A 24628-nucleotide genomic window follows, 5' to 3' on the forward strand; every position below is an offset into this window, starting at 1 on the left:
CCCACTACCATTATTATTACCACTTCATTTTGAAAAACTATTTTTTGATTAGAACCATCATTACCAATATTGCAACAAAAATTTTCAAATATTATCAAAAGACAAAGTGCTGAAATATACAACATTTATAAGCACAATTGATTATGATGATGAGAATAACAATAAGTACAAACAAATTAATCTTCCACAAGACATCATGCATAGTAAATGAATATGATCAAACAATGATATTAAATGATTTTGTTTTTCTATCTTTATATTAATTCTAACCACCATAATAAATACAAATCTTCATGTTTAGATTAAATTAGTTTAGGAAGGGCGCGGTCTTGTTACATGTCGGCCATCAAGACAAAAAGGCAAAATATCACAAAGAATGAAATTAAAAAAAAGACACAAAAAGAACAAAGAAACAAAAATAACAAAATAAAAGAACCAATAAACATTTATTACATATAATATGAAGAAAACTAAATTTCTTCCCTATTTCATAATTATTAAAACACAAAATTATCAATTAAAAATCAAATCTATTTAACTTCTATAGATCATAAGCACATTAACATTTAGATAACACTTCAAAAAATTTAACTAATATTCATATTCAATTTCTTATTAGTATTTAATTCCTTACAAACATAAATATACAGATAACAATCTACAAATTTCTGCTAATCACCCTTTAACTACTAATTTCAATCCCTTACACACACACATATATATAGTTGGAAAGTTCAGCGACTCAACAGCCTCCCCTGGTTCAATTTTATCATACTGAATGATCATCGACGAGTGCTTTTAGGGACTTCTCATATGGTTCCACTTCACCCTCTGATTTTCCTTCTAATATCCGAACAACTTGGGCCATGGTCGGCCTCCCACTCTCATCCTTTTGAATGCACAGAATGCTTACCATAGCTGCTCTTCTCACCTCATCAACATCCACCTCGTTTGCAATCCTTTCATCCACAATACCAATCGTGTTTCCCTTGTCAATTTCAGTTGCTGCCCACGTTGGAAAGTAGTACTGAGATTCCTGCACGCTCAAGTCACAATTTCGTCGGCCTGAGATTATTTCGAGCAAGGTCATGCCAAAGCTGTAGACATCCACCTTCACTGTTATTGGCAAGCCGAAGAGCCACTCGGGAGCCAAATATCCTCTCGTTCCTCTTGTTGTCGTCAACACTCTGCTGAAATCTCTGCCAACAAGCTTTGCCAGCCCAAAATCAGCCACTTTTGGAGAGAAAGCGGCATCTAGAAGAATATTTTCTGGCTTGATATCGCAATGGATGATGCGATCTATGCATTCTTCGTGGAGATAAAGTAACCCTCTTGCAGTCCCCAAAGCGATTCCAAATCTGGTTTTCCAGTCTAATACCTTGTCTTCTTCTTTGGATTTGCGGGACAAGAAAGAGTTGAGAGACCCGTTTTGCATGTACTCATAAACAAGCATTCTTTGAGATCCCTCTACGCAAAATCCCCGGAGCCTCACCAAATTCGCATGATGTATTCTTCCAATGGTGCTTATTTCCGCACGGAATTGCTTTTCTGCTTGTGCAGAACCCTCTAACTTTTTCACGGCCACAAGTGTACTGTCTGGAAGAGTTCCTTTAAAAACAGAACCAAATGCTCCTTTTCCCAACTTATGGGCGAAATTGTTGGTCGCAATTTTCATCTCCTTGTAGGTGAATGTGCTGAGTGATTTTGATGAGTCGCTATACTTGCCCTTCGCAAGCAGCGTTCGACGCCTGCGCTGAAATAACCATGCACCAATCAACATACTACTCAAAACAGCAACGCCCAAAGGAATTGAAATGAAGAGTGCAACTACTCTGCTGCTGCTTCTTCTTCCTGTGCTGGCTGACAAAAGTAGCACATCAGAAGCAGCCAATCGAATGTAGAAGGGCTGGCCTTCAGAAGTAGCCTGCATGCCTAGCAGATCGTCAAACCACAATTTACAAACAGCAGAATTTGAATCAGTGAAAGCAAAGGCCGTGCAGGAGCAATTGTTGAGACAAGCAGTTTTGCATCCTTGTAGAGTCGATTCTTTCGAATATTGAACAGCTTCTTCGTCGGACAAGGACTTATCACTGACTTTGAGGAAACCCTCTGTGGTGCCATTGATGGAGGAGCAGTTTAATGGACTACGCCGAACACAACCGCTTGACCACCACTCCTGATAACTCCAGGCAGTAGCGTTTCTTGGGTGGAAGCCATCCATACAGCTGCATGACTGAATGTTTAGTTGCTTGGAGCACACTCCATAAGCTCCGCATAGACCATACACGGCGCAATCTGACTCGGGCGAATAATAAACCAGGCTCCAGGTATTATTAATCAAATAGTAAACTGTTAGCTCGCCGTTACTGCGGAGAACTTCCCTCACCATGGTCGTCGAACGAACTTTGGGTGTAAGATCATATGTGTAGTAGAGTCTTGTGGGAGAAAACTCTACCAATTCCTGCTCAAATGAGGTATCAGATACTGCCTGTGGCATGGTGGAGTAATATTTGCCATTCCAGTCTCCCGAGCTGTAATATGAAACACCATTTTTATACTGCAGCAAAAAGTCTTTCTTTCCTGGGGATGGATTCATTTGGAGAAAGAAGGGCCCAGGCGCTGGATCCACCAAACTCTTCCAAGAGTTCACTTTCATGCCTTTCCAAAGCTTCATGGTAGGCATAAAATGATCTGTGGGGTGTGCAAAACTCTCCCACACAGTCTCAGAAGTGTTTTGTTCTCCTAAGAGAACAAAATTACCAGTGTCGAGTATCGAGGCACTGGATGCCTTGGTTTGCTGAGTATCATTACTCGACCAAATGTCTTGTCCTTGCAAATCAGAGAGAGTGAGATAACCAGTTGAAGAGAGCGTAAAAACGCCAGGCATGTCTGTGACGGGAGTTTCTCTGTTAGCCACCCAAATGATGGTCTTGTCAGGGATCTGAGCATACCAGATGCCAACATACCAGTTGTTGGTTCCATTTGGATTAAAAAATCCCAATTCAAACGTACCATTCTTTGAAGTTATGGTCTGCTTTCCCCTGAGAGAAGCCCCGAGCGACAGGGTGTCTCCACCATCAACATATAAATTGCAACTGCGCTGGAGAATAAGCAAAGCAAGAGCTAAACTGAAACGTTTCAGACAGTTGAATGCTAAACGCTCCATTTTCTTTCGCCTATGATTTATTTCTCTTAATTAGAGATGCTTGGCAATGAAGGAAATATATCTGTGTGCATTAGGTAGTTTTTACTAAGATATTTAATAGATTCAGTATACCAACCAAACTATTCTACTGGACCTGCCCATTTTAAATTGATTTTACAGACTCATAGTCTCAAAATGTCACGCTGCCTCGAGGAATACCCAGATAGTGGGTAGTAAAGTATATTTCGACCTTTCTAATTTCACCACTACTCGTTAAATAAAGATAGCCCACCGAATGAATAAAGGATGCAGTGCAAAGTGGCTTAATCAAATTTACAATTTTATACTGGAGTGGTTGCGAAATGTCAGAAAAGTATATTTCGAGCTTTGTAATTTGACCCGTTGTTGTATTTTACAATTTTAGATTGACTTTGACATTTTAAATTATTTTTAGTTTTCTGTATTTTACAAAAAAAATATAATATTATTTTAATTTTATCTATTGTTTTTAAATTTAGATTGTGTTTTATAATTTTAAATTGATAAAACACTTAAAATTATTATTATATCATAAAAATCTATTATAGGAAATACCTTTTATGACAATCAAATCCATTTCTTGTTTTAGACACTCCTAAACCATGTGATGCCTTATTTATCCTTCAAGGCTCATTATGTGGGAGACCAATGATGATGCAATAGCTTACAATGTCAACTTACCACTCTATTATTTACTAGTAGATTTACATCTATAGATGCCATTCCCACATTGTATGTTACAACTAGATCTAATGCCTTTAAGAAATTAGCTCTTAATTAGAGTTTCCATCATCTTCTTAATCAACTCTTTTGAATCTCCAAGATCCAATAAAACAATGACAAACATTGAGGAGATATCAATATTAACCCTACAATGACTCTCAAAGAATAAATTATTCATATAAAAACCATTGGATTGCATGTACAAGAAACTCCCTCCTTGATTTAAAAACACTTTTCAACCTCTTCTAAATAATTCTACCCGAGAAAGCCATGTGTTTATATCTACAAATCAACCTTACAAGTGTGTCCATGGCACTTCTTAAGGATACCAGAGGCTTGGATTCTTCAACAAACAAATCTTTTAATTTAAGGATTAACTCACCACATATAATAAACATTCACATCATCTTATAGCTTTAACCAAAATTGAAGATATTTCTTGACTTAGCAAAAGCTAAGTCTCACAAGTTTTTGAAATATTAAATTGCTTGCTCCAATATCTGTCCACCATTATCAATAATAAGTATCCTCCATTAATGTTCGATTGGCCTTAATCTTCCTTTCTCGTTAGCTCTCCTAAATCTCATTGGACTCTTTATCTTATATTTTAGATTTGCCCAAGAATCAACCTTGGAGCTTATAATACATTCCTTAATTATGTTTATTGTAGATTTAGCAAAAATTTTAACTTCTTTAAAAAAATATTAAATTTGTTTGATAGTCTAATTATCCAATGAGTCGAAGCGAGGCCATATATTTTAAATAATGTTATTAATTTTCCAATTTGGCATTTTTTTATTCTTGATTGTACTTGAAGTTGCTGTCAAATATTCATAAATTTTGACCTTTTTACTTCTATATATGTTACATATTTTTAGATCAAAGTGTAGTGTCATAAATTGTACACCCTTAATTAAGGTTGTCCAATTCCACGCTTAGGTTAGCATCAATCTTAGTGTGTACCATTGCATCTTGCATTAATAGGGCTTCTTTAGGTATTTAATTATTAATTTAATTAAATATAAAGTCCTCTATCATCAATTCACACATTATAAAATTGGGTCCTTAACCCTAGGTGCGCCCCTTTTTATTTTATCTTAATTTAATCCTAATAATGTCCTAACAATCTTATGAGGCACATTTTCGCATATCTGCACATCTTGGATTGACCTACTATGTTAGATTTAGCATTAGAATCGTGATATATTGCATCCCTAGAAAATCGGAAAAAAGTTGATCAGACCACTACCTAGTCCCGAACTTTTCCCTCGAATTTTGGGAGCTTAATTTGGTCGTATTATAATGTTCAAATCCCTCTTGGTGTCAATTTTTATCAATCCTAAGTCATCCTTTTTATGAAAATTAAAGTTAGGGATTTATAAATAAAGCCTTTCTTTCCCTCATTTGAGGATCTGAATCCAACAATTTGAAAGGAAATCCTTGTGAAGTGAAAGAGTAGCTTTGTGTGAAGTCTCAAATCAGAAAATTCATCTATCAATCAAGTCTTCATCAACACTTTCATCAATTATGGAAGTTTTAGGAGATATTGAAGAATGATAAGGGAATCGCCGATTGTTGATTGGCTTGTATTTTTTCCTTAGGATTTGGTATGATTTCATGTTATTTTCATATCTTTATTGAGTTTCAGATCTACATATCATTGATTTTAAGATTTACATTATTGCTTTAGATCTATATTGCATTTGTGATTTGAAGCATTTACATTACACTCACTTTAGATTTTTGCTCAAAACATAGGATAGAACTTTAGTTTGCATTTAACTCATGGGAATCTTACAAACACTTGAGATTCTAGGGCATACACACTTTTCAATATAATATAGGCTATTTGTGGAAGTGTAAATTGATGAGAGCCAATTGTGTTCCATTTTATGCTATATTTAGAGCTATTTCAGATACTTTCGTAACCATTCCTACATTCAACTACCATTCCATTTTCATATAATTTTCCATTTTAAATTGCATGTGATTAAATATTAATAAGTGATATTTAATTTAGTTGTGAAGTAAAATATGGAAACTAATTATTGATTGTTTTTGCTAATAGGCATTGTAATTTATGCCTTGGAAAATATATCTTGCAGCATGCTTCCTGTCACCTTTTACACAAGAACTTCATGTCACATTGTAGTTGGTTATAATTTCCTCCCATGATTGACATCAACCTATGTGTTGATATCAATTACTTATTTATTGTTGACTGTGCATTGCTTTATCCAATGGTGACCTTCCTTTGGTTCTTCCTTTATGGAACTTCCCATATGTATTCTTCAACCATGAATCTATTTCATGATAAAATATTTCCACATCATAGAGGCTATTTCAGCATTATTATATCTTGTGATGTTTGGAATATGGACACCTATGTTGGAAGGTGTATTGCTAGTTGTATGGAGGATGTATTTCTCAAGGAAACAAACTAGTGATACAGGAATAACATGATAGTTGTTTGAAAGAAACAAAAATCTATATATTTCCTATTTTTGTCTATTGTTGCAACAAAATCATTTTTAATTAGTGACTGGTAGAAGAGATTTTACGTGAGTCATTGTATTGAATGGTTTGTTGGCAATGGGCCAAAATAAACTAAGCTATTTTGTATCAATTAGTTTATGTTTGTTATAAGAATGACCTTTATATGTGTTCTACTTGTAATGGTGATAAAGGGGTGATGAAGAGATCAAGTGGAAAGCTTTACCCTCCTCAAGAAAGGAGTGAATTTTTTGCAAAGGATCCTCTTCAACCTCTCACGCACATTACATTAAAAGAGGGGGTTGAATTCACTAGATCCAATATCAATGGAAAGAGATTGAATGCTAAGTGAATTGACAATGAATTTGAAAAGTAAAGTAACCCCTCTTTTAGAATGGACAAGGTGAATTAAGCAATTTGAGACTAAGTGTAAAGATGGTAAAGAAATTATTATAACTTGATATAGAAATGTGGGATGAAGTTGTGCACCTGGAATTAGCAATAAAATGCTGAGACAAAGCTCCCCTGTAAATTTGATCAAAAGTTGTCAGGACCGGGTTGAAAGGTACTTGGTCCTCCGAAAAATCTGCACGTCGAAAAGGGTTTTTCCATCTTTGAAAATGAATCTTAAACCTACAAATATAGCTACGCACCTACAACCTACACATAGAAAAGAGAGAAAATGTTGTTGGGATTGGGGGTTTTCCTTTAGGTCAAACCTCGTTTTGGAATTAACTAAATGATGAAAAATACTTGCAAGTAAATGAAAGGAAATATATGAAGTAGAATTCACCTCAAGAGAGGATGTAATTGAAATGTAGATAGTGTTGTTTAAAAGGATATGTAGAGTAGGATGTCAAAAGATATCTCCTCTTCAATGGTTGAATCCTTGACTTGAATGCAACACCTAGCCTTGAAAGGAGATTTGAGATGCTCAATGCTTGAAGGGAATGGTTGAATGTTTGAGTGCTTGATTGACAGTAATGCTTGTTCACCTTACTTTTGTTTATCATCCACTACTTGTCCTCAATAGGAGGGAAAAATGATCTCTATATACTTGCCAATTAGGGTTATTTAACTGATTTTCCATTTTAGGCCGACATAGGAAAACCTTTTCCCACTCATGATTGTCAAGTCCAATGCAGGGTTTAAGTGGACGAGGCCCAAAATAGGGCAAAAGACCCAAGTCAGTCATAGCAAATCTGTCAGGCTAATGATGGATGTGGTACTCCCTGTAATGATCAAATCATCAACATAGAGCACAAGTATCAAGTGAGAGTCATCCTATCACAAAATTTAGACATTCGGATTGGAATGATACCTGGTGAACCCTGCTGAGAGAAGAAAGGAATCCATCTTGGCATACCAAGCCCTGGGGGCCTGCTTAAGGCCATAGAGATATTTCCTTAGTCTGCAAACCAAGGAAGTATCCTGGATGAAACCCTGTGGCTACTCCATATAAATATCCTCATCAAGATCACCATGAAGAAATCCACTCTTCACATCCATCTGATGTATAGCCCAACCATGAGTTGCAGCAATAGCAAGTGTCAAATGAATGGAGTACATCTTGGCTACGAGCGCAAAGGTTTCAGTATAGTCAACACCTACAACCTATGAGAAACCTTTCACAACAAGTCGGGCCTTATACTTATCCACACTACCATCCATTGCATACTTGGTCTGATAGATCCACTTACATCGAACCATCTTTCTCCCATTAGGGAGATGGACTAAATCCCATGTGTTGTTCCTCATCAAAGAACTATACTCTTCCTCCATAGCTTGGTCCCACTCAAGAACCCCTGATGCTTCCTGAAATGTCTGTGGATCGAAAGTGGTAGCAATGAATGCATGTGGAAGATCTTGATGTTGTGATCGATTTCTTCGTGTATCTGAAGGATCTCCAACAAGAGAACCTGTGGACTCAACTGTCTGTTGAGCTCACTGAGGTCTAGGGGGAGGTGGAGAACGAGGCTCCTCAACTACAAGTGGACCCTATGGAGGTGTAACCCTACGAGTCAGATTTGAAGGAGTCTCATCATCTGAATCACTAGCATCACTATCCACAATGGAGAGAGGTGGAGGAGGTAGAGAGGCTAAGCTAGGAGAGATTTCCTCAAAGTTAACACTCCTCTCAATGAACACCTCATGTGTCTCGGGATCCATCAATCTATATGCATTAACACCCTCTGGATATCCAACAAATATACAAGGCCAACTTTGTGGTTCCAATGCCTTGCGTTTCTGCGGAGGTATGCGAGCCCATGCTGGACACCCAAAGACTCTAAAATGTCTCACAATTAGTTTCCTACCAGCCCAAGCTTCAAAAGGTGTAATACCTTGCAAAGCTTTGTGAGGAACCCGATTCTGGATGTGTGTGGCACAACTGATAGCCTCTGTCCAAAAGGCAGGATCAAGAGATCGTGCATGAATCATATAGCTAGCCATTTCTTTGAGAGTTCTATTCTTGCGTTCTGCAACTTTGTTCTGTTGTGGAGTGTATGCTATAGACTGCTGAAGATCAATCCCCTCAAATATACAAAAATCCTCAAGTCTCTTGTACTCATATTCCCTTCCATTATCTGTGCAAAGAATCTTGACCACTTTCCCGGATTGCTTCTCCACACAAGTCTTGAAGTCCTGAAACCTATCAATTACTTCACTCTTATGAATGAGAAAGTAGACCCAAGTGAAGTGAGAGTATTCGTCAATGAAGGTGAGGGCATAGTGGGCCTTGCTAAATGAAGGTGTTGGTAATGGACCTACTACATCGTTGTGAACAAGTTGAAGAACTTCCAAAGCTCTCCAAGCTTTCCCTTTATCAAACTTCTCCTCAGGATGCTTGCCCATGGAACAACCTGAACATACACCCTCTAAAAAACTGATTTGAGGTAGACCTATGACCATGTCTTTAGTGCTGAGCTGCTGAAGATAGCGATAGTTGAGGTGACCAAACCACTCATGCCATAGCTTACTGTCAAAATTTGAATGAGTAAGCAAGGCCCTAGAAGGTGAACTTGGCACAAAGTGAGAGAATGAATAAAGCCTTGAGTTGTCATTGACTTGTCCCACTTCTACCAAGGAATCATCATCAAGTTCCTTTATCACAACTGAATCTGGTGTAAACTCAACCTTTTTCCCATTCCCATAGTGAGTGATTTGGTAGATAGAGAGAAGGTTGGTAGACAAGTTAGGAACATAGAGAACATTTTCAAAAGTTCCATCATCCATGTCAATTGAACCTTTCCATTCAACTTCTACTTATGTATCATCACCTATGTAAATGTGAGGTATTGTAGATGGCTCCAATGAAGAAAACTGCTCCTTTGTAGAACCCATGTGATATGAGGCACCCGAGTCAAGTATCCATTGCTATGAAGAACCTGTTGTAGCCACAAATGCTTGCCCTTTTCCCTTAGAATGTGAGGAAGAGGAAGGAGATGAATCCTTCTATGTGTAGGTGGATGGCAAGTGATAGTTCTGATACTTAATGTTAAGTACAGATGCTAAGCTAATAAGATGAGAGGGGGGGGTGAATCATACAACCTTAATCTTCCATAAAAACAATAGATTCAACCTCGGTAACATATACTTCAGTAATATAACCAAAACTGCTAAACATGCAAACTCAAAAGCATATGAACATCATAACACTCATAACACCAAATTTAACGTGGAAACCCAAATAGGGAAAAATCACTGTGGGATTTCAGACCCACTAAGAAATATACTCTTCTAGAGTATGCTCGGTTAAAAGCAAATCCTATTAAAGATTACAAACACATTGCTAGATGTGACCTAGTTAAGGGATTTCCCTCAGATCTGTTAGGATCTTCACCTTGTTAGAAGTGACCTTGTTAAAGGATTTCAAACACTCAATCAGAATGTCACCTTGCTAGAGGGTTTTACAAATAAGACTATTAAGTCCACTCGGTTAAGAGATTTCATGTCACTTTGCTAAATAACAGTAATAAAAATCTATCTACAACTTCACATCTAAAATGCTAAAGCATATTCTTATTTTCTCAATACAATAGGACTTATCTTGTCCATCTGCTGGGCTCTATACTCTGTTATTCAAGCAGGTCTTCAAGCTTTTGTGCTCGGTAATCACTATGTAGCATCCATGTGCATACACTTGCGCATACATTATTTATCAACAGTTCCTTATTTATAAACAATTTGCCAACCGCTTAATCTCCTTGATCACATATCCCATGATCAATCATAGCCATCAGATCTTCAAACTTGACCAGGTTCAATGTATCCTTCGATCTGAAAATGTTTTACCTTGCCTTGGAACTTGCATACATTTCTTGGAACTTGTGCTAGGGTATTGCGGTTCAATCTGAGCTATAGATCTCCTGTCGATTTTCCTTTACCATAGATTCTTTAACAAACTTTATGCATGGCATACCAATCATTTAATCAGTTCCAGCTCATCAGCTTCCTTCATTAAATAATGCTTTTATTCATTCAATGCATTCTATTACTACTCGGTTGCAACTCGGTAAATAATAAACTTTACTCGGTAGACATTCTGCCTTCATTAACCGATAGCGATAACTTTAGGGTCTACCGACTATGTTCCTTAGGGTTTACCGACTAGGTTCTTTAGGGTAACATAGTATAGTATTAACCTTACAATCAATCAACATATGTAGGATATCAAAACAATCTAAACATCATGATCTCATCATTGTCTAACTCGGTAATAGTTGCCCATTTGAATAACTTATTCCTCCTCTTATTCATCACATTCTTTCTATGTCTTTTATCGACATCTTTATACTCATCAAATCATACTTCTTAAGATATGGCAACATCATAATGAATTAGAAAATCAGTTTCTTGACATCAATGACAAAATAATAATATTAAGATAGTAAACATCCTTGAGCAGTTATATCCATATTCATCAACAACCTTCTCAATATCCTTATTTAAATGCCAACAATCTCCCTTTGCCTGTTATAATGCCAATAGCAAGTTGATGTTGTTTTTCTTAAGAAGATTAGTTAACTCATCAACTTGCTTTGTGTGGCATTGATGTTCATCGTGACCATACTTTTTGCAATATACACAAGTTGGTTTATCCTTCTTAGGTGGTGTCCCCTTCTTGGAATAGGATGAAAAATCGCCTTGTGATGGAGAGGATGATTGTTCTTTTTCTTGTTTTGGCTTTGACTTAGATTGCTTCTTCTTCTTGTTGGAATCTTTGCCTTGACTTCCTTCATTCCCTTGATTAGCCACCAAAGCCTGGGAATTTGAAGACTTGAGAAGCCTCATGTTCAACAACTTAGATTGTTCCAATATCAACATTTTTGTGAAAGCATCAAATGAAGGCATAACATAGGAACTCCCCACTGTCAAACGATGAGTTTGGAAGCTAGACACAAATGCTGCATATTCTTGTGCAAGCTTGTCCAACAAGTTGAATTTCAACTAAGCATCCTTTTTGTCAATTCCACAATCCTTAAGCTTTGCTCTTAGCTCATTTGATTTGGTGACATAATCTTGGATTGTATCAAAACTCTTGGGATCCAGGTTGGTGAGTTCATTGTCAATCTTATAACCTCTGATTTCATCAACTTGACCATACAATTTCTAAAACATATCCCAAGCATCTTTGATTGTAGTACACTTCTCAATATGAAAGATGAGGTCATCTGATACATACTTGTGCAAAGTTCCAAGAGTCATGCAATTCTTAGTGAGCCATTCTAACTGAGCATTAGGATTAGCCTTAGGATCAGGTGGTGCTGCTATTGTTCCATCTATGTAATGCGTGAGACCTTTTTCCATTAATTTGCTCCATACTTTAATTTTCCATGATGCATAATTATGTGGAGTTAAAGGTGGAAATTTATGAGGACTCATTGCAATAAAAATGAAATAGCATAAGGAAAGAGAGGCACAATCACACAAGACACCCCCCCAAAAGTGATGATTTGGCACTTTATACTTAGTGTGTGTACAATGGGCTACTTACAAAAAATGACAAAGTGGACTTCTGATTTCAATTTTACAATTGCCTCAATAAAGCCAAAAGAGACTCAAACTAATAGTGCAAGAGATCTAAACTAAGATCCAAGCAATTTACAAGTACCAAATAGGCCAAATAAGACCAATATCTAAAAGTATAATTTCCACTTAAAATCTATGAAATCTGATCATATATTATGAAAGCAGATGAAAAAAAATGCACTTTAAAAAAAATGGCACCTGAAAAGGAGGTCGTATGAGCTCAAACGAGGCCTTTGAAGTTGTAGAATTGAGGATTGGATAGGTACAGCTGAGAGAATCTGAAAATTCCAAAAAACCTGTGCACCAAAACTAGAAAATAACCACACCACTAAGAAGAGCATGAAAAAATAGCACAAATAAAAAAAAAATGCACCCAAAAAGGAGCAAAATTGAACAAGTTATGGGCCTCCAAAGTTGACCCAAAAATCCAAACTGCTCAACAGAGAGGGGTCTAAAAATTTCCAAAGAAAATGCTGACTAGGCGCTGACTGTGCGCTGTTGACTGGGCAGAAGGTACGGATCCCAAAAACAATCTTCAAAAAAATTTATTATTTTTTTTTTCAAAAAAAAATTTTCAAACTGGAAAATAATTTTTTATTTTTTTTTGATAAAAAATCCGAAAAATTCCGTACCGTACCGTCCGAATTGGGCAAAAAAAATCCTCCACACCCAAAAATCGATTTTCATCAAAATCGGTCGAATTTATACTCGATTTTTATGGAAAAGGCCTCCCGGACGCAATGGTGAGGTCGAAAATGCTCTAAGATGCCTCCAAAAAATGCAGTCCCTCAGATCCAAAAATGGAAGCCTTCCACGATGTCTCCAAAAACCAATCAATGAATCCCCAATGGCTCTGATACCATGCGAGATTTTGCCAAGATCAAAGGCACAATGAGAAGTATAAAATAGAGACAAAATAATGACAAGAACAAACTGTATTCTCATCAATATACAAATGATCAACTGAATTCACCAATACAATGAATATAGGCCTGCTAATATAGGCAAGGCCATATGGATGTACGAGCACACAATCATGACATGTGGCTCAATGAGAAACAAGGGTAGATAATAAATACTAGGGGTAGGTAGGAGAAATAATATAATATTCCACAAGAGGTGGATGACCCACCGAATGTGGAGTGTAACAACAAAACAAGACCACAAAAGGTGGAATTTCTCCTACAAGCTCTATCCCTATGTGCACACCTCCCTAAGTGTCTCAAATCCAAACTACGAAGAGATGCATTATCCTAAGTTAACTTAAGTAAAGTATAATAATATCCATAATGAATATTTATTTACACCAACAGCTAGGATTAAGGCTTTTGAAAATTTTGCAGATAAATGTTTGTTAACATCCACATATTCATATTCACTATGAGAAGCATTATGAGTTGTATTGCCATCATGAATAACATTTTCCCCTATTTCTTGATCAAGCTTTATAGAAAGAGGAGCCCTAACATGAATATAAGTAAAACCATCACATACTTTTTGCAATTTATGATTTGGATATTTAGGTTCAACATCTTGTTTAGGAGAAAAGGGAATCATGTCAACTGTTGGAGTTTTGGGAGATTGAATATTTTAAGGAACAACTTCATGATCTTGAGCACGACGCTTTCATTCATGTTCTCTCGTACAATGATTTTGTCAAGTCTTAGAGGAAGGCTGAGAAGAAGGAGGAATATTTGTTGAAGGAGGAATATTCTCATCTTTGGTAGTTGGAGGTTTAGGTTGAGGTCTTTTAGGTTGGACAAGAGGAGAGGCGGGTCTCTTCTCTCTATAAGAGAAAGGAGGCAGAACTGCACCATATATAATTGGAATGTTTGGTGTATGAAGGAGACCAGGTCCATCATGAGGAGGAGGTATGGGTCTAACCTTAGGAGGAACATTATTTTTCTTAGGAGAAGGCATAGTTTCATCCATAGGAATAGGTTGGGAATCTTTCTTAGGAGGAAGATTAGTTATATCCATCAAGGAAAGAACTTCATCTTCAAGAATTATGGGACTATCAAGTTTTTGAGTTCTAGGTTGGCTTAAGGATAAGATCATATCTTTCTTCCATTTTTTCTAAGATTGAAAGAGAGCATCGCTTCTCGGTGGAAGAGATTGAAATTGTTGAGGCCAAAATTAATCAATAGGAATGCCTGGGCTTCTTTCGGTTCGTCGAAATAAACTATGATTAACAGTTATGATTTCTCCATTGTGGGGAAATTTCAAACATTTATGTATTGGAGAAGAAATAGCCTTCATGGAAGATAGCCAAGGGTAGCCTAACTTCACATGGAGTTGTTCAGAGGAAGGAATAATAACAAAATAGACATCCATAGATTTAGTGTGAACCTTAATAGGGAATGTGATAGAACCAATGGTAGGACAAGAAAATCCATCAAATAACTTAACGACCATATTAGTATCATCATAAATTGGTTTATGCAAACGTAAAGTGAAAAGATACTCTGCAATGATGCCATTAACCATGCAAGAGGGATCGATAAGCACACCACAACAATGTTTATCTTGAATCTTCACAACTATGTATAAAGGTCCATCGGGTGCTCTAATAGTCTCACTAGGATCAAATGTGATACATGAATCCTTAAAATATGTTTCTTGTTTCTCTACCATATTCACCAAATTTGGAGTCATGGTAGTAAGATCAGAGCGAGAGAAAGAGATATGTTCAGTCTCAATCACATTAGAGGTATGAGAGAGTAAAGGATCAGTAAAAATCTTAAGATTTTGATTAGGAGGAGCTACTGATTTGTTTCCCTTATCATTCACACCTGCCATAGATATACTATTATTATCAATCAGGTCCTGAATTTTACTTTTTAATGCAAAACATTTCTTAGTATCATGACTAGGTTGATGATGAAATTGACAAAAAGAATTATTATCAAAGTAAGGTAAGGCTTCCTTAGAAGGGTCAACTGGTTTTATTGGAGGAAGTTCGATAACATTTCTTTGTAACAAATGAGACATAATACTATGTAAAGATTCATTCAAGGGATTAAATTGTCTTTATCTTCTAAAAAATTATAAATAGGAGGCACACCTGTTGTAGCATTCACATTGTTGTTGAAGATGGTGTCATTGAATTTGATGAATCCTTTATTTGATTTGAACTTCACAAATGGTTGTTGAGCACTCTCACCCAAGTATCACTCGGAGCCATAGGAGTAGATTGCTCTAGTTGACTCACAATCAGTTGATAATTGTGAAGTGTTGTGCACAACTATGGAAAAGAAGTAAACTCAGAAAGGAGAAGTTTGTCCCTAATGTCTTTTTGCATATTAGAAATTAAAATTATTTGAATATCATTATCAAGTAGTGGAAAAGAAATTTGAGAATACAAATACTTATATCTACTAATGAAATCAGTCACTTTTTTCTTTAACACCTTATTTACAATGCATTAAAACAGTCAAAGTAACTTTAGGACCTATGTTTATTTTGAAATTGTTGAATAAAAGCATTTGCTAATTGTTGGAACATATTAATAGAATAGGAAGGCAAAGAGCAATACCATTGTAAAGCCTTATCTCTTAATGTTCTAGTAAACAACTTGGCAAGCAATCTTTGATCATAAGCAAAGTCAGTACACAAAGTTTGGAATGTCTTGACATGTGTTAAAGGATCATTTTTTCCATTATAGAGTTCCAACTGAGGGACTTCAACATGTTTAGGAGGGACATCTCTTACACTATCAAGAGAAAGTGGTGCAGTGCACCTAATACTCCAAGCATGCAATTTTGTTTTCTTCTAAGTTTTATGCTGTCTTTTATGATGTAATAATGGACCAACCATTTGGGACTCAGTAGAGCCATGGTTGAGTTGTCCAAGCTTTTGGTTGCGTCATTTGTGTTCAGGATGCTATCAGCCTAGGAGGTTGTAATGCTAATGTTGATCACGGGAGTAGTACTCTAGATCATTGTCATCATGTAATAGGGGTCTATTGAATTGTGTTTAGGTCTTGTAGGATGCTTGAGGATCTTTAGGAACCTTGGAATGCACTTGAATGCAAAGTTGCATCTCAAGTGTCAAAAAAGATGTAAAAGTTGTTGTGCAGCATTTTGCAACATTTTGTAAAAGTTGCACTTTTGTTGATTGGCGTTGCAAAGTTGGTTCAACCAACTAAACCATTAGCATATAATCCAAAATATACTTCATTGTATGGGTTGGATAATTTGAAATGCAAGAGCAAGTTTTTTATTTTCAAGAAATCTTGTCTTTTCACCATTTTTGATAGTTTTTCCTTATTTTCCATTACATTCTACGGTCCAGTATGGACTTGCCAATAAAATATCATTGCAGGGCATGAGATTTTTTTGACACATTTTTCTAGTAAGGTAGATTAGCATCTTTGAGTGTGTTTGGTTGCAAAGATCTCATTCATTCTTTGTAACTAGGTGTAAAACCCTTGCAAGTAGGGTTTAAGAGCAAAAATGGCTCTAACCTGAGTATCCATTGATGGAACCTATTGAAATCAAGTGGAATGATAGGTCAGGGTTTGTACATATGATTAGAGTAGGTTTTGTTTTTTTTCAGGTCTTTTTGGTGATTGTGAAATGAAGCCCTAGGCTCACTGCTAGGAGTTAGTGAGTTAGGACAGCAGGAGATGTGTGTTTGAAGAGCACATATGGATTGGTGGAGCCAAAAATGAGATAGGATTGGATATCCCTATGAATTCCCTAGATTAATCCTCAATTTATTTGAGCAGATGTTTTAACTGGTGAAGGTTTTGAAGAACAAGATTGTAAGTCACCCGGGTAGGCCAAAACCCTTGAAATTAGGACAAATTTGGTTCTCATATGTGTATGGAAAACTCAAGTGCAAATTTGAAATATTGTTTGTAGCCCTACAAAGGGTATCCAAATCTGTAATTTATTTGTGGCCTTATTTGGGAATTTTTTAAACTAGGTCCTTAAAACCGCCAAGGGAGGGCTAATTGTATTAGGCCTATTTGAGCCTGGTGGAGACAAAGAGAGGTTAGCAAACCTTAGTGATGGGTTTGGAGATGCCCAAACCCCTTAAAGACATCAAATACATAATCTAAATGTGTTTTTCCCACATAGAACCAGTTGGCATGTGTGATCCTTTGTAGAGGTTGTTGGAGCCTGAGGAGTGGTGTTGGGGATTGAGGTGAAAGCCTCAACAGAAGGTGTTGATTGACTAAGATCAGTGGCTATACCTTGAAGGTAATCCAAAGTGAATCAAACCTTGGAGGTCTAGATAGGAAAAACCCTACCAAGTACCATTGGATGGGCTTGAGGAGTTAGAGGGTTGATTAAGACAAGAAACCAAGAAGGTGATTAGAACAAGCTCCAAGACTCTCTCCATCAGAGTGTTATCAGAGCCACCCTTTGAAAGATTTGGTGTATGTCAGACTATGAAGAATCAAAAGCGAGTTCAATGCCTCCAAAGGCTATGACTCCAAAAGCCATCTGACAGATGATGGCTGAGATGATAGAAGGATTGAAGGATTCAAAAGGAAGTAAAGGAACCAGAGATGTTAAGAAGGAGAAGGGGAAGGTTAAGATAGAATGGGGAGATGAGATAGATGAAGAAGTGGAATATGGAGAGGAACAAGCAGCAGTAGCAATGCCTCAAGACCAAAAGCTTTTCTTTGATGCAGTCAAATCCATCTCCAAGGATAGTTTGGATGGATTACCCACCTATGGAGGAAATATCAATGGAGAAGTGTTTCTAGATTGGATAGAGGCCCTAAATAATCATTTTGATTATAAGGAGGTAGCAGAGGAGAAAAGAGTAAATGTGGCAAAATCAAGATTGAGGGGATCAGCCTTAGTTTGGTGGAACATGATGCAAGAAGAAAGGGTACAAGAAGGTAAGAAGAAGATAACTTTATGGGAGCGTATGAAGATACTTCAGAGGTGGTAAAAACTTCAGAGGTAGAGAAACCTTTGGTAGAGGGAAGAATACTTCAAGAAATGAAGAGCAGCAAAGCCAAGAAGGAAGTGAGGACTCACAAAGAGGAACATTTAGAGGATCCTTTAGAGGAAGAAGCAATTTTAGGGGCAGGTTTGGAAACTTAGGAAGAGGAAATGCAGTCTTCACCAGTAGGTTCTATCAATGCAATCAAGTTGGACATACCATGAGTAGGTGCCCGGGGAAAGCCTCAAGTTCAAAAAGCTCCTACATGGGTGAAAGAAGGACTCAGTTGGTGCAAGAGGAGGATACTTAGAGTGAGACCTCTCCAATCAGTAAGGCAGAGACAGTGACAAATGGAGAAAACTTGATGATGAGAAGAACCATGCTCAAGACACCCCAAGCTCAAGAGCCACCATAGAGGAAAATTTTATTTAGGACCACTTGTAGGTCACATGGGAAAATTTGTAAGGTGATTTTGGATTCAGTTTCCATAGAGAACATTGTCTCAGTTGAAATGGTGGATAAAATCAAACTGAAAAGGTTACCTCACCTCACTCCTTATAAGGTGTCTTGGTTGAAGCAGGGTCAACATATCTTAGTTGATGAACAAGCATGGGTACACTTTGAAATTAGTGAGTACAAGGACAAATTACTATGTGACATATTTCCTATGGATGCTTGTCATTTTCTTTTGGGTCGCCCATGGAAATATGATGTGAAAGCCAGTCATGATGGAGAAAAGAACAGCTATCTCATCACCAAAAATGGCAAGAAATATAAGATGGACCCATTAACTGGTCCAAAAGAGGAAAAGCAGGTAGGATCAAGTGTGATGTTGATGAGAGGTAAAGAGTTCCTTAAGGTGTTAAAGAAAGAAGATCATCAAGGTCATGCTATAGTGTTGAAGCCTAAAGATGAAGCTAAGGCAGATCCAATGAGTGAAGTGCCTCAAGAAGTGCAAGGGCTACTAAAGAAATATGCAGAAGTTATAGGAGATGATATGCATGATTCTTTGCCTCCAATGAGAGATGTGAATCATCAAATAGACTTGATACCAGGGACAAATCTGCCTAACAAAGCTGCTTATAAAATGACACCTAGTCAAAATGAAGAGAATACCAAACAAGTGCAAGAACTCTTAGACAAAGGGTTTATTAAAAAGAGTTTGAGTCCATGTGTTTTTCCTGATGTGTTAGTTCCTAAAAAAGGAGGAAAGTGGAGGATGTGCACTAACTCAAGAGCAATAAATAAGATCACTACAAGGTATCGGTTTCCCATGCCAAGGATTGAGGACCTATTGGACAATCTAGGTGGAGCAAGCTACTTTACAAAGGTGGACTTGAAGTTTGGTTATCATCAGATAAGAATTAGACCTGGTGATGAATGGAAGACAACCTTTAGAACCAATGTAGGCCTATATGAGTGGTTGGTGATGCCATTTGGTCTCACCAATGCACCTAGTACCTTCCAAAGGCTCATGAATGAAGTCTTAGTTGAGTTCATTGGTAGATTTATTATTGTGTATCTTGATGACATTTTGATCTTTAGTGGGTCCAAGGAGGAACACCTGAAGCATGTGGAGATGGTCTTGAAGAAGTTGAAGGAGGCTCAACTCAAAATTGACCTTGAAAAATGTGAGTTTTTGAAAACAAAGTTAGTTTACCTTGGTTTTGTTATTTCACAAGGTTGTTTAAAGATGAATCCAAGTAAGGTAGAAGCAATACTTAATTGGCCTATACCTAGGGGCATAAGTGATGTTAGAAGTTTTCATGGAATGGCATCTTTTTATAGGAAGTTTGTGAGAAACTATGGCCATGTTTGTGCTCCTATACTCAACACCATTAAAGGAGGGATTAAATGTCACTTTAAGTGGACAGAGGAAGCCAATAAGGGGTTTGAAATTTTGAAAGCTAAGATAGTAGAGCTGCCAACCCTTAGATTTCCTTATTTTAATCAGTTATTTACAGTAGAATGGGATGCTAGCCAAAGGGCAATAGGGACAGTTTTAAGCCAAGAGGGTCATCCTATAGCCTTCTTCTCAGAGAAGTTAAATGAAGCTAAGAAAAGGTACTCCACATATGACTTGGAGTTGTATGCAATGGTACAAGTATTGAATAAGTGGCATCATTACTTTCTACCCAAAGAGTTTGTAGTTTTCACTAACAACCATGCCCTTAGTTTCCTCAATGGGCAAGAGAAGTTGAACTAGAGACACCCAAAGTGGGTTGAATACCTACAATCCTATACATTCACTATTAAGCACAAAAAGGGAATAGCAAACAACGTAGCTGATACATTAAGTAGGAGAGTCATGACTATGCAGGAGATACAATTGCAAAGTGTGTGTTTGAGTGAGTTAAAAGATCTCTACAAGGATGATAAAGATTTTGCAAAGATATATACTATTTGTTCTGATTTGTCTAACACCTCACATGTCTCTTATTCAAAATATATGATACAAGAGGGTTTTTGTTCAAAGGACATCTTATTTTGCATACCCCAATGCTCTATGAGAAAAAATATTATCCAATAAAAGCATCAAGGAGGTCTAGGAGGTCATTTTGGCATAGATGAGACTTTGGAGCAGGTTAGTAGGTTTTACCATTGGCCCAAGTTGCAATCAGAAGTGAGAAGGTTTGCAAAGCAATGTACAATCTGCCAAAGAGAAAAAAGGATCATCAAGTAATGCAGTTCTATACTAGCCCTTGGTCATCCCTCAAAGGCCTTGGGAATGTTTGAGCATGGATTTTGTATTAGGCTTGCCAAGAAATCCAAGGGGATTTGATAGTGTGTATGTAGTAGTTGATAGGTTTAGTAAAATGGTACATTTTATACCTTTCAAGAGTACCAATAATGCCACCTACATTGTAGGCCTCTTCTTCAAAGAGATAGTCAGAATTCATGGTCTTCCAATCAGCATAGTTAGTGATAGGGATGTGAAATTCATAAGTCACTTTTGGAGGACACTTTGGAGAAAGTTGGGCAACAAATTATCATTTTCATCTTCCTATCATCCTCAATCAGATGGTTAGACATAGGTAGTCAATAGATCATTGGGTAATTTGCTAATATATCTTACAAAACAACATGGGCAGGCATGGGATCTAGTACTCAGACAGGCAGAATATGCATACAATGACTCAGTGAACTGAAGCATATGTAAAATTCCCTTTGAGATAGTGTATGGATTTCATCCTAGAGGCATATTAGAGCTCAGAGATCTCATTTCTATGGCACCTAAGAGTGCACAAGGGGAGAATTTTGCAGAAGGTATCAAAGAAGTGCATGATAAGGTAAGGCAGTCCTTACAACAAAAGTCTGAGCAGTATAAGGTAAATGTTGATAAAACAAGAAGGAATGTGCAATTTAAAGTTGGATACTTAGTACTAGCATACCTAAGGAAGGAGAGACTTCCAAAAGGGCAGCCTACCAAGATAATGATGAAGAAGATTGGACCTCTCAAGGTGGTACACAAATATGGACAGAATGCATATGAAGTTGAACTCCCTCCCACCTTGGGTATTTATCCTATCTTTAATGTATGTGATCTCTATCAATACAAGGGAGAGTCAAAAACAAATCAATTGGACATGTCATCATAGGTTAATGAAGATTGGGTGAGAGATTTGCCACCAAGCCAACAGGTCAAGTTGGAAAGTATCTTGGACACCAAGGTAGTAAAGAAGACAAGGAAAGGAGTCTACAAGAATTATCTTATCAAATGGGAAGGGCAACCTGAGTCAGATGTTATGTGGATGTCAAAATTAGACATACTCCAGCATGGTGTGGAGATTGTCGAGCTCTTAACTCAAGGGACTTGAGTTCTTTGTCCCAAGGGAGTATGGTGCAGGGCACCTAACACTCCAAGCATGCAATTTTGTTTTCTTCTTAGTTTTTTGTTGTATTTTATGATTTAATAATAGACCAACCATCTGGGACTTAGTAGAGCCATGGTTGAGTTGTCCAAGCTTTTGGTTGTGTCATTTGTGTTCAGGATGCTATCAGTCTAAGAGGTTGTAATGCTAATGTTGATCACAGGAGTAGTACTCTAGATCATTTTCATCATGTAATAAGGGTCTATTGTATTTTTTTTAGGTCTTCTAGGATGCTTGAGGATCTTTAGGAACCTTGGAATGCACTTGAATGCAAAGTTGCATCTCAAGTGTCAAAAAAGATGTAAAAGTTATTGAGCAACATTTTGCAACATTTTGCAAAAGTTGCATTTTTTGTTGATTGGCGTTGCAAAGTTGGTTCAACCAACTAAACCATCAGCATATAAGCCAAAATATACTTCATTTTATGAGTTGGAGAATTTGGAATGCAAGAGCAAGTTTTGTGTTTTCAAGAATTCTTGTCTTTTCACCATTTTTTATAGTTTTTCCTTATTTTCCATTGCATTGTACGGTCCAGTACGGACTTGTTAGTAGAATCTCATTGCAGGGAATGAGACTTTGTTGAAACATCTTTCTAGTAAGGTAGATTAGCAGCTCTAAGTGTGTTTGGTTGCAGAGATCTCATTCATTCTCTGTAACTAGATGTAAAACCCTTGCAAGTAGGGTTTAAGAGCGAAAATGGCTCTAACCTAAGCATCCATTGATGGCACCTATTGAAATCAAGTGGAATGCTAGGTTAGGGTCTATACATATTATTGGATTAGGTTTTTTTTCTTTGTGGGTCTTTGTGGTGATTGTGCAATGAAGCCCTAGGCTCACTACTAGGAGTTAGTGAGTTAGGACAGCAAGAGATGTGCGTTTTAAGTGCACATATGGATTGGTGGAGCCAAAAATGAGACATGGTTGGATAGCCTTGTGAATTCCCTAAATGAATCCTTAATTTATTTGAGCATATGTTTTGACTGGTGAAGGTTTTGAAGAACAAGATTGTAAGTCACCTGGGTAGGCCAAAACCCTTGAAATTAGGACAAATTTGGTTCTCATATGTGTACGGAAAACACAGGTGAAAATTTTCAATATTGTTTGTAGCTCTGAAAAGGGTATCCAAATCTATAATTTATTTGTGGCCTTATTTGAGAAGTTTTTAAACCAAGTCCTTAAAACCGCCAAGGGAGGGCTAATTGTATGAGGCCTATTTGAGCCTGGTGGAGACAAAGAGAGGTTAGGAAACCTTATCGATGGGTTTGAAGATTCCCAAACCCCTTAAAGACATCAAATACATAATTTAAATGCATTTTTCCCAAATAGAACCATTTGGGGTGTGTGATCCTTTGCAGAGGTTGTTGGAGCCTAAGGAGTGGTGTTGGGGATTGAGGTGAAAGCCTCAATAGGAGGTGTTGATTGACTAAGATCAGTGGCTATACCTTGGAGGCAAGACAAAGTGAATCAGACCTTGGAGGTCTAGATATAAAAACCCCTACCAAGTGCCATTGGATGGGCTTGAGGAGCTAGAGGGTTGATTAAGACAAGAAACCAAGAAGGTGATTAGAACAAGCTCCAAGACTCTCTGCATCAGAAAGTAGGCTCACAACACCAAATGTGGGCACACTAAACTTAGATTGACTCATAGAAGTGATTTTTTGTTGTAATGATGACATAGTTTGAGCACGATTATTAATGGTTGCTTCAATTGAGGAATTTATGTTAGACATGTTTGATTGAGAAGGTGGTGTGATGTTGTTGAAAGATGGTATTGATTGAGAATAATGTGGAGGAAGACTATGGTAAGTAGGCATAGGTGACAATTGAGTAGGAGATGAGACACTAAAAGGAGGGATAGAATGATTGGATGAATTGGCCCCTTGTGTCACATTAAGTGGTTGAGAGACAAGAGGAATACTTATTGAAGGCATAGATAAAGATGGAGGATTGCCCCCATGACTAATATTTGTAGGTATAACATTTTGAGTTGATGTAGTCATGATGTTTGAAGTGAAAGTAGGAATGCTAGTTATTGAAGTGGTCAAAGGAATAGAATGATTGATTTGTGTAGGAGTTTGTGAATAGCCTGAGTTCTCAGAACAACTCTTTATAGGCATGACATTAGAATCAACAATATGGGCAATGCCATGCAATATATCAATTCCATTCTTATCACTTTGAATCATGTGTTTTAGACCTTCAATTAATGGAAGAACTTCACTATTAGGATATTCTTGGGACATCCATTGTTGAAAGTTGTCAAATTGACTGTCCAATTTTGAAAGTTGATCTATGGAAACTATAGTCAAAGCTTCTTCTTCATCATTAGAATCATCAATTGGGTAGATAGGGATGTTATTAGGATGAGAAGAATTAGCATTATCCTCATTGAAGAAGTCATCCAAATTAGGCTCCATCTCTC

At 37.1% G+C, this 24628-nt stretch overlaps 1 protein-coding gene across 1 annotated transcript; it reads right to left on the reverse strand.

The window, feature by feature from the left end:
- Nucleotides 1-769: 769 nt before the first annotated feature.
- LOC131855991 (G-type lectin S-receptor-like serine/threonine-protein kinase At2g19130) lies at nt 770-3166 on the reverse strand. The gene has a single exon (XM_059207042.1). The coding sequence runs from the start codon at nt 3164-3166 to the stop codon at nt 770-772; it is 2397 nt and encodes a 798-aa protein (XP_059063025.1).
- Between the last annotated feature and the right edge of the window lie 21462 nt (nt 3167-24628).

This window comes from Cryptomeria japonica, chromosome 6 (genome assembly GCF_030272615.1).
Source record: "Cryptomeria japonica chromosome 6, Sugi_1.0, whole genome shotgun sequence".
Lineage (NCBI taxonomy): Eukaryota > Viridiplantae > Streptophyta > Pinopsida > Cupressales > Cupressaceae > Cryptomeria > Cryptomeria japonica.

Bases quoted from the DNA above. Each gene is read 5' to 3' on its own strand.
- LOC131855991 (XM_059207042.1), bottom strand. From the start codon at position 3,166: ATGGAGCGTTTAGCATTCAACTGTCTGAAACGTTTCAGTTTAGCTCTT.